Genomic DNA, 11,400 nt, shown 5'->3' with positions numbered 1-11,400 from the left:
AAAAACAAACATACACTAGAAGCAGTTTCAGACTTTCCTGAGAAAGCAAGAACTATTAAAAAAAACAATTCTTCCCTCTTGTCATCCCATCAGAGCAGGGTGTCTCACCCTCATCACTACTGACATTTTGGGTCAGATAATTCTTTGTTGTGGGGACTACCCCGTACACTGGACAATGTTTAGCAGAATCACTGTTCTCTACTCACTCAATGCCCACACCACCCCCTTCAGCTGTGACAACCAATAATATCTCCAGACTGCCAACAATGGGTGGCAAAAATCACCCCCCGTTAAGAACCCCTGCACTAGAGGGGCCGGCCCCGTGGCCAAGTGGTTAAGTTTGCGCACTTTGCTTCAGCGGCCCAGGGTTTCACCAGTTCGAATCCTGGGTGTGGACATGGCACTGCTCATCAGGCCATGCTGAGGCGACGTCCCACATGCCACAACCAGAAGGACCCACAACTAGAAATATACAACTAGGTACTGCGGGGCTTTGGGAGAAAAAGGAAAAATAAAATCTTTAAAAAAAAAAAATGCATTAGAAACATCCAAATCTTTTCTTTAATCTTTTCATCATGTTGGTCACATTTTCACTGAAGTGGCCTTGCCAGGATGGCATTATAAAGCAGCTGCCATTTGGGTCAAGTAATGAGCAAATTGCAAGAGTTCCATAAATCTTTATGCATGACTTTTGTTTGTTCATAAATATTTTCCAAGTCCCTTGCACTGTAGACAATGAGATCGATCAGTTTTTGCCACATGCTATGACCAAACCAACATTCTCCATCATCAGATCTTTTTCTTAGTTTTTTAAAAACAGAAGTCTGGAATGGGTCAAACCCTGCCAAGCAGCTACGTTGAGGTTCTAACTACCAACAGAGCTCCCAAAAAGCCTTTTAAATGGCCCTGCCTCTTTCTAGCTACTGTCAACTCACCTTACCTCATACAAGTCCTTTTACTTTTCTTCCTCCTTCAAGACAGGGGACACAAGGTAAGGCAATTAGTATCCTGATCCCCATTTGACCAACGAGGAGGTGAAACTCAGAGAGGTTAAGGTCAAATTATGACCAAGGTAACCCAACTTGCAACTGGCAAGATTGAACCAGAAGACCCCTGACACATCACTAGATCACGCTGCCTCCCTTCACCACCTGAGCCCTCTCAGGCTTTCCATCATTTTCCAAAGAGAAGTCAAGAGACGAGAGGGAGGGAGAGAGGGAGAGTGAGAAAGGGACAGAGAGGTGAAGGAAATGACAAGAAGCAGGGACATCAATATAATTTCCTAAATTATGATTAATGACTAACTTATGTTGAAATTAAATGGACTGTTTTCACTGATGACTCAGTAAAGCCCAATTAACAAGCGGTAAAATAGAAAAATCCCTCTGTTACACTGCACAGTGTGTATTATTTCTTCCTGAGAGTTTAAGTTTTCAAATAAAAATCAATTTTCCTAATCTCCTGAAATCTGGGCTGGTAAGGCTTCCAGACTCATGGGCCCCAACATCCCACTGCTGTGGGTTACGGCTCCCGGGGGTCTACAAACCAATTTACTTGTGCAGATGCCCTTCTCTTAGACGAGCTATATTATGTGTGTGTGTGCCCTCTAATACTATTTTTTTTAGGTTTTGTCTCTTTTATAACACAGTCTTCAAAATTAGAGTCGGTCTCTTGTTCTTCATTCTCTTCATTGATAAAATCTGTGTATTTCCTACTTTCACCTGAAAATTAAACCCTGAGATTATTACCCTAAACCAGGAGGGTCATCAAATTTTCTTCTATAAAGTATCAGATGGTAAATATTTTAGGTTTTGTGGGCCATATAAGGTCTCGGTCATTGTTTTGTTTTTTTTTTAAAAAACCTCTTAAAAATATAAAAACCATTCTTAGCTTGAGGGCCTTGCAAAAACCCTCTGGCTGCCTCAGTTTATCAACCCCTGCCCTAAGAAATTAATTTTAAATGGGCTCTGACTACTCCATTCGGAAAGGGTCGGAACAACTTTACCCACGCAGACCTCTGAAGACAAACTGAAGGGAACTAGGGCCAACACGTTGGTGACTCAGAAGGGCCGGTGGAGAAGGGCCTCTCCTGGTGCTTCTGCCCTAAGGATGTCAAGGGTGACCTTGACTTTGCTTGGCTTTGCCTTAAGAAGCCTGAACCCAGGGAAGCTGACCACCAGGGGTAAAATTGAAATAAAACCACTTAACAACAAGGCAAAGTTTATTTTTACATCGACTCCCGAGGTAGTTAATGCAGGAAACAGCAGGCTCCTCATTAAAACCCTCTCTGGGCTCAGTTCACTCAGCACACATCTCACTCATGCTCTCGAGGTCAAAACAAGCACAAAATAAACCCGGGAGGGAATTCCCGGCCAAGAGAAGTGTCTCCAAGATATGGATCTTGATTTTCACAAAATGGCTCAGCAGATTCCACAAATGGTAAGAGAACTTTATTTTAATAAAAATGTCCTCTTTTTAAGCTGGGCCCTTCCCCCACCACTAGAAAGGAGCTTTAGCAATAAAAGGCAATCCATTTACTTAGATGTACTCTTTTTAGGCAACTTTAGCTTTTTCCACCGTCGTAACACTACTCTGTATTTCTCACTTTCAGTCTTCTCTTCAAACACCTTTTTCAGGAGAATCCTCATCACTGTCTCGGTTTCTCCTTCTTTATCCTCTCCAACGAGAAGATCCAGAGTATCTCCCACTTTCACCTGAAAATTAGAAGAAAAGTGAGTCTACTACGTTTTGAGAAACAGAGGCCAATGCGCACATCCCCGCTTTGAGTTTTCACCCAGTGGCCGGCCGTCACCCGGAGGGCAGGTGAGAAAAGGTCCTGTCCCCTCTGGAACAGTCACTCATCCCCAGCGCCTCAGGGTGAAAGGGCTCCACCTGGAAGGTGCCTCTCACACACGTGGCCCAGCACCAGCCAGTGTCCTTCCTTCAGACCTAGACAACTGGCTGCTCGTGGATGGTGCAGTGTGGCTCAAATACTACCTCTATCGGATGATTTAAGGAAACACTTGAATGGAGGCATTTATTTTGGTAACAATGGCAAAAGACAAAGTGGGGCACAATCTTAGAGAATACGTGCACAGTAATTACTCTATGCCCTGAGAAGACAATTTTCAGTGTAACACTTTTCATTCATTTCAACCCAGATGAGCTACATAACTGGGGAAGGGGCAGGTTGTTGGAAATTGGTCACTGTGGAGCAATGGTTACCTGTCGCTCTTAAAGAAATGGAAGTAAAGAAACTGCTTTTCCAGCACTGGCAGCCCCGGTGATGCCACATCATCAAGAAGAGACAGAATGCAAGTCAGAAAGATGGAATACCAGAGAAAAGTGGGTAGAGTTGGATGCGGACTCCATGTGTTAAAAGGGCTGAGGTCAAACCCATTCTTGCCCCATGGGAGCTTTGGGTTGAGCTAGTGCAGGGCATGCCCTGGGGCAGTCATGTCAGTGCTTCCAGGGTGTGGACAGCCCATGACAGGTACCTGGTCCTGGCAGCTCAGGACCCGCCCAGTAACTAAGGAAGGAGCTAAACGGACCTAGGTGGCATATGCTGCTTCTGCTCAAACACAACCAGGGACAACCAGGAGCCAGCTCAGACCACTCACCACCACTCCAAGGAGGGGAGGCAACCCCATGTGTGGGCACATGGAGCCATTTAAAAGCCTACTGGAGGGCTTCTGTTTAAGAAGCAGTGTCAAATGCTGGCTTCTACCTTATTTTCCAATTAGTGCTCTCTGAAGCAGTCCGAACTGTCACAGTGTCTGAACATTGTACCTCACCAGGGCAAGCCCATACCTGTTCCCCCAGCCACTCAAGGCCTATGCAAGCCCAATACTCAGTCTATAACATGGGAACGCACAAGTGACACCACACTGTCATTCCAGACAGCGCAGAGCAGCTGGATGTAAAACTCACACAGGGGCCAATTTTAAACCATTAACTTTGCCCCTCTGGGCTGAGAAGCAGAAAGGCTCATACCACAGCTAGGCAAGAAGATTGTTTCTCCCCCTGGGTTTAAAGGATGGACTGACCCAGGCATCATGTGGGGGGCTCCATTTCCTGTAGTTCTGTTGGATTTTACTAAAAAACAAAGGACCACTTGGCCCACCTGTGTGGACATTTAAAATCAGTGTCCAAGATACAAGGCATGGGAACTCCACTTTACCATTTTTGGCATAACTTTGTTTCACTAAAATTCATTTTTTCACAAGTGATATATACACATGATACAAAATTTTAAAGGCTATATAAAGAAAAGGCATCCGTTCTTGTGTATCCTTTCACAGATACAGTGTGCATGATGCCTGCCCCTTAAAAGAGCAGGCAGCACAGAGCGGAAGAGCAGATCCCTTTGGCGGCTTATTTCTAGGGCAGAGAATAGGGAAGGAAGGTTCCCCCTCACCCAGTCAATCACAGGGAGAGGTGCATTTAGGAAGGCTTCAATCACCACACTTGGGCTCCATGCACCCTCTGTTTAAGTCAACAGTGAGCCAGCACCTCCAGCACTCTGCTCCCACCTGGTCTGCAGCTCACAGAGAAGCTGTGCTCGGCTGCAGGCAGCCAGGGTTAGAGCTGTGGCATGGGACAAGCGCCTGACCCTTCTGGGCCAGCAGCCAGGCACGGGCCCCATGGAGCAGGCCACGGAAAGGAAGGGGAGTGTTCTTCACTCCCTGCGAGGCCCTGTCCTTTCTACTGTGGGAGATGGCACAGCAGACACAAAGCAAAACCGGCCGAGACTAGGGGCTGCTCCAAATATCTACATTTCAAATCTCCCCTTAGCTGCAGTTACTATGGCTACCAGGGCTCCTAGTAACAAGGCAGCTGAGTGTTAACACTGGCCCCTTCCTTTGCTGACCCTCAGGAGAAATCTGGAAAGCAGCCGAGACACAGAACACCCAAAGCAGAATGAAGCAGCAGCAATTAGGCTGTAGTTAACAACATCTCAAAGCAGAGGGAGAAAAACAGACTTGTAGTGTTTGTAAATGAGGCCCCGGCAGAGGCATGGTGCTCCAGGAACAGGTCTCATCTGAGGAACACTGCAGCTGAGGGGCAGGGCTACAGCCAGGAAAAAGCAGCTAAGGGACTAGAAGCAGGGGCGGGCCGTGGCCGAGCGGTTACGTCCATGGACTCCACTTTGGCAGCCCAGGGTTTCGCTGGTCCGGATCCCGGGCGCAGACATGGCACCACTCACCAGGCCATGCTGAGGCAGTGTCCCACATAGCACAGCTAGAAGGACCTACAACTAGAATATACAATTATGTACCAGGGGGCTTTGGGGAGAAGAAGAAGAAGAAAAAAAGAAGATTGGCAACAGATGTTAGCTCAGGGCCAATCTTTAAAAAAAAAAAAAAAGGGACTAGAAGGGCCTGATCCCCAGATGCGTGTCTGGAAAGCCTGACTTCCTGCAGCTCACTGAGCAGCGCCTGCCACCGCAGTCTGCACCTGCCAGGTCAGGTGCCATCAGGGAGAACGTAGGCCTTGTGATTTGGCAGCTGAGACAAGCATTGGGGAGTGTCCCGTCTGTCACCCCCCCACACACACAACCCCTGCCAGCAAGGACTCTGAAGAAGCCTCAGCACTTACCCAGGGCCATGGCCCATGGCTCACATCCTCCCATGTCCCAGGGCAATGGGATGCAGCTCTGGTCCTCCAACCCCAGGGGTGTTTTGAAATATGAAAGAATCTTAAAAACAGCCTTCAAAATGTGTCCAATTTCCTGGAACATTTGTCCTCTGGACACTGACCGAGAGGGTATGTCTGCCAATGCCTCATATGTCTGTGTTTTCCAATTTTTAAGGGTCTCTGTCATACACATTTTTATTGTGTTTTGTTAACTTTTACTATCATTATTGGTTTTTTCCAATTATGAAAGTGATACTCATAAAAAATTCAGAAAATTGGAGGGGGATTGGCACAGATGTCAGCACAGGGCTAATCTTCCTTAAGGGGAAAAAAAAAAGGAGGATTGGCAGCAGATGTTAGCTCAGGGTGAATCTTCCTCAGCAAAAAAGAAAAAGAAAAGAAAAGAAAGAAAATTAAAAGCCTAAAGAAAATATAACCCAGGGGCCAGCCCGGCGGCATAGCGGTTAATTGCACACATTCTGCTTCAGTGGCCTGGGGTTCACCAGTTCGGATCCCAGGTGTGGACATGGCACCACTTGGCAAGCCATGCTGTGGTAGGCGTCCCACATATAAAGTAGAGGAAGATGGGCACAGATGTTAGCTCAGGGCCAGTCTTCCTCAGCAAAAAGAGGAGGATTGGCAGCGGATGTTAGCTCAGGGCTAATCTTCCTCAAAAAAAAAAAAAAGAAAAGAAAAGAAAATATAACCCATAATGCCCCAAAGATAAATACTAGTAACATTAATACTTTAATTCTAGACGTATAAATATATGTAATTTGTGGGGAGGTGTGTGTGTTTGTGAGGAAGATCGGCCCTGAGCTAACATTTGTGCCAATCTTCCTCTATTTTGTATGTGGGACACCACCACATACAAAAAAGCATGGCTTAACGAGCGGTGCGTAGGCCCACTCCCGGGACCCGAACCCACAAACTCCGGGTTGCCAAAGCACAGCACGTAAACTTAACCACTATACCACCAGGCTGGTCCCTGAATATATGTATTTTTACAAAAATACATATTTTTAACAGAATTTTTATATAAATGACTTACTTTAACACTGGATACTGGAAATACATTTTCTTATAAGTGTCTTTCACTTAATATGAATATGGAGCTGTCAGAAAAAATATAGAACCTCCTTTTTAACAGCTGCCCTGCACCCAGAGAGGTGCACCCAGCAAGTGCTCAGGGGCACTCCTGAGCTGAACAGAATTACACATCTGCTCAGCTAACACCAGGCCAAAGAAACCTCTGCATGGATCAAATGTTTCTTTTTAGCCTAATTACTATGATTTCATGGGGGTTAACATTAATGACTTGGAAGTTTAATTAACAGATTTTTGCCAGTTCTGATAGTGGCTTAAGATTTTAAAGAAAAAGGAGAAGCTTGATGGCAAAGTCATGAAGGCTGCAGAAGAGCCAGCAGTCTGTGTGAGTAAAGCTGGCTGGTGACTTTAACTTGACCAGGCCCACAGGGGACCTCAGAGAGGGTAAGACGGACATACACAAGGAGCCACTGAGGCCCCAAGTCAGGAGCCTAAGGGGAGACTGGGGCGGCACTGAGTACTGGCAGAACAACAGACAAAAATATCTGGCTGTCATAGTATCTCACCGTTCTGCTTTTCTTCCATAATTTTTCCCCGTTGAGCCTGAGTTCACCTTTGTAGAATGCATCTTCCACTTTGCTTAAAAAAAAAAAGTCAAAGTGCTTTAAAATAGAAATATATTCAAAACAATTATACAATTTGAGAAAAACACCTGCCATTAATGCTTATTCTGACAGTGACCGACCTGCCCACAAAATCTCCATCCTGGGTGCTGGGAAAGTGAAAGTCAACCACTCCCACATGTATCCGGAACAGGGAGATGGAGGCGCACTTCTGAATGCATGCTGAACTGCTGCAAGATCTGCTAGTACCACCAGGCAGGTAATCAGCACTCTGATGGGGGCCTTCCCAGAGGCTTCAGCAGCCCAGCAAGCCCACTCAGGACAGGCCACCAAGCCCAGTGAGGACAGGCCTGGGGTACTCCACCTGACTCCCTATGCAGCCACTGCTTGCGAGGTGGCAGCTCCTGCAATTCACAACAGCCAAAGTCAGTGGGCACTCCCTTCCTCTCAGCTCTGAGAGAAAAACCAGGCACCACATGCATGGTGAAACCATCAAGAAACCCTCTATTAGTCTGCACTGAGGCTGGGGAAATTCTAATCCAGTAGCTGCTGCTCCCTTTGCATTTAAGCACTGTGGCAACTAGACGAGGGCATGGTGCAGACAAAAATCAGTGCCGTTTGCCTCTCAATGCTCTGACTCCAGGTGACTGACATCTCGGGTTCTGCTTAAAAATAACAGCAGCAGCTACTAATATGGGAGAGGGAGAGGTCTCCTTACGACGAGTTTGCCAGATTTTAGAGAACATTTAACAAATCTTGATCAGCGTGCTGGGGACTCAAGAGTCATCTTGATGAGTCCTTAAGCTTCATGGATTAAAAAATTAAACTATGCTACTAACTTAGGTCATAAAGGTACAAACTACACAAGGAGATCTTTCTGAATTGATTATTCATACCACAGTTCTTACCTTGCATGCAGTATGCATACAATGATTGCTAAAGGAATAAATGAACAGTGAGGGTCACTGCTCTTATATTAGTCTAGCAGAGAGAGAACGAGAGTATTAAACAAATCCTGAAAGTTATACACTTAATATCTCTGTGCACTAAATATGCACACACACAGTATTTTCTTCACAATAGCTGACATATGCTGAGTACCCACTATGTGCCAGGCACTGTTACAACTGCGTTAGGTAGAGAGAGAGATGTCATTTAATCCTAGCAATCACCTTCTAAAGGGGATTCTATTATACATTTGACAGATGAGGAAACTGAAGCACAGAGAATGTAAGTAACATGCCCAAGGTCACACACAGAACCTGGACTGAAACCCCGGTAGTCCGGCTGCAGAGCCTGCATTCTTCACCACCACGCTACACTGCTTCCGTTGATCCTAAGGGGTCCCTTCTCAGGCTTGCTATATACATCTAACATGTGATTCCTTCTCCTCAAAAAGCTGATATTAAATCAATGGTTCATCTTATCGTCAACTGTCTTAGAATCAAGGAAATATGGCACATGGGATTTGCAGGCAGTCACCTGATTTCTTTGGAAATCAGTTTCTCATCTATAGAATGAAATAACTGAAATATATTATCTATAAGGTCCTTTCATATCTATGGTTACTCTTCACCATAACATGGGCCAAGTGATCGGGAATGCTGCATTAAAATAACCAACAAGACGACAAGCGACTTTCTAATAAAATGCATGTCATACTTACTTTCTCCCAACGTCGAGGCCTGACTTCAGGATGACATCATACCGAAAAGACTGCACTACCTTCTCCAGGTCTTTATAGTCCTTAACTACACTGGGGTCATCCTCGAGCTCCTCTTCCTGCTCGCTTATCTCTTGCTGTTCACTCTCTTCATCAGAGACCTCTTCATCTTCAACTTTTTGCAAAGTCTTTTTTGTGGATTTTTTAGAGCTTTTGAGTCTTATGGAAAATGGGAAAATATATTCTGGAGATATTAGAAGCCTTGGGAGTCTCAGTGACAAAATGTTATGGAAAAGTGTTTTATAATCTGATGCATTTAACTTGGTACTAGAAAAATAGAAGTATCGATTCCAGGAAGCACAGGGTTTATGCGAAGGTGTCCCTCGCAGTGTGCCCCAGAGTCCAATCCAAGCATCTGGCTTTCTTAAGACACTGGCGGCCAATCTGACACTAGCCATAGCCATGGCACATGTGACCTGAAACAGACAATAATTCAGCTTTATTTCACAAGAGCAGTGTCCTCACCTTCTCACAACATGAACCGGAGACACCAAACACTTTCTATCTAGTCCTGTACTTACGCTCCCTACGAAAGGCCATACTGGTCTGCACGTACCCACGGCCACGCACTGTCACAGTGAGTCCTCCGGCTGGAATTACCGTGCTTACCTCCCAGTGTCATCAGGAGGGCTGAATTAGATACTAATGTGTGTGAAAACACTGGTTCTACTTCTCTCCATCCCCCAAATTAGCATGGGTACTGCATACTACTGAAAAATATTAACAATAGTTCTCGATGAATTAAAAAATCACGGAGAGGACAGAAAGACTGTTTACTGATATACATTGCATCTTTACAATATTGACTTTGCTAAGGATCATGACTTCATAAAAACAGAGCAAATCTCTAAACTTTATTTCAACCTCCAATCCCAGCAAATCAGAGGCAGGAATGAGCAAACTGACAGATCTGCATTTTATCTCCTTTTACATCTTCCTCCCACTGTTTAAGGGAGGCATTAGCTAGCAGAGAAGGAAGGGGCCTGGAGACCCACAGACAGGTAATTGTTTCCTGAGGCTCTGAGGTGCTGATACGCCAGGGAGCAATCGGTTCCTTGTTACCTCAAAGGCAGCAGAAGGCATCTTATTACAATGGCGGCAGACCTTCCCAAGCACATTGAGATGGTTCTGGAGACCAGGATTTAGTAATGCGAGAAGGGGTGCCACACGGTCAATATCCTCATACCTCTAGCCTGCAAATGACCCTCCCTTGTGCCAAGGCTACACTGTCAGACTGACTTCTTTGACAATGATTTGCACGACTTTTCCTTCCTACTTTCCATTCATCACAAAGCTGCCAAGAGCAATTATCCGGAAGCCCACGCAAAAGCACATAACTAGCTACTTCCAGCTATTCTGGCTATTTGTTAACATTTGGGGCCTTATTTCTGTTGGCATGAATGAGGCAGACAACACAAGCTCAACTCTGTATCTCACTGCTCTTGGGACCCCAATATGAGTCTTAAATGAGACACAAAGCAGGCTCAGTTTAAAGGCTGTTTTACAATATTGCTATAATTTGAAATATTTTTTAAATGCTATATAAAATCCATAGAGTACTCTAAAATACTGACTAAGAAACTATGTGAAGCACTTTAAAGAGACTTACTGAAAGAAATTATTTTTACACATATTCTATCTAATTTATTTATTTATTTATTTATTTTTGAGGAAGATTAGCCCTGAGCTAACTGCTGCCAATCCCCCTCTTTTTTCTGAGGAAGCCTGGCCCTGAGCTAACATCCATGCCCACCTTCCTCTACTTTATACGTGGGATGCCTGCCACAGCATGGCTTTTTTTGCCAAGCGGTACCATGTCCGCACCCGGGATCCGACCTGGCGAAGCCTGGGCCGCCGAGAAGCGGAACGTGCGAACTTAACCGCTGCACCACTGGGCCCAGCCCCATTCTATCTAATTTAATAGAGAATGAATAATAACCATTCATAGAAAAAACTTTAAATTTTATCATAAGTAGGGATAAAGGAAGACAATAATACAGTTCAGTTGCTCCGAGACTTTGTATTTCACCTGTCACTAAAATAAAAAAAAAATTTTTTAGGAACTCACACAACTGAACAATAAAAAAACAAAGAGCCCAATCAAAAAATGGGCAGAGGAACTCAAAATGGATCAAAGACCTAAAGATTAGGCCTGAAACAATAAGTCTTCTAGAAGAGAATATAGGCAGTACACTCTTTGACATCAGTTTCAAAAGAATCTTTTTGGACTCCATAACTCCTCAGACGAGGGAAACAATAGAAAGAATAAACAAATGGGACTTCATCAGACTAAAGAGTTTCTTCAAGGCAAGGGAAAACAGGATTGAAACAAAAAAACAGCCCACTAATTGGGAAAAAATATTTACAAGT

General features: G+C 44.8%; 1 protein-coding gene across 7 annotated transcripts in view; it reads right to left on the bottom strand.

Annotated features, from left to right (window-relative positions):
* Window positions 1-2,434: 2,434 nt before the first annotated feature.
* The window catches only part of MTRES1 (mitochondrial transcription rescue factor 1), a 48,078-nt gene continuing 39,112 nt past the window's right edge, over window positions 2,435-11,400 (bottom strand). For all 7 annotated transcript variants that reach the window (XM_070496569.1, XM_070496570.1, XM_070496573.1 and 4 more), the window contains 3 exons: window positions 8,974-9,446; window positions 7,251-7,323; window positions 2,435-2,714 (listed from right to left, as the gene is read on the bottom strand). In XM_070496569.1, coding sequence (XP_070352670.1) covers window positions 2,535-2,714; window positions 7,251-7,323; window positions 8,974-9,434 — 714 coding nt within the window. In that variant the 5' untranslated portion in view covers window positions 9,435-9,446 and the 3' untranslated portion in view covers window positions 2,435-2,534. The remainder of the gene's footprint in view (window positions 2,715-7,250; window positions 7,324-8,973; window positions 9,447-11,400) is intronic.

Source organism: Equus asinus, chromosome 24, assembly GCF_041296235.1.
Source record: "Equus asinus isolate D_3611 breed Donkey chromosome 24, EquAss-T2T_v2, whole genome shotgun sequence".
Taxonomy (NCBI): domain Eukaryota; kingdom Metazoa; phylum Chordata; class Mammalia; order Perissodactyla; family Equidae; genus Equus; species Equus asinus.
This window is presented reverse-complemented; position numbering and strand designations above follow the sequence as displayed.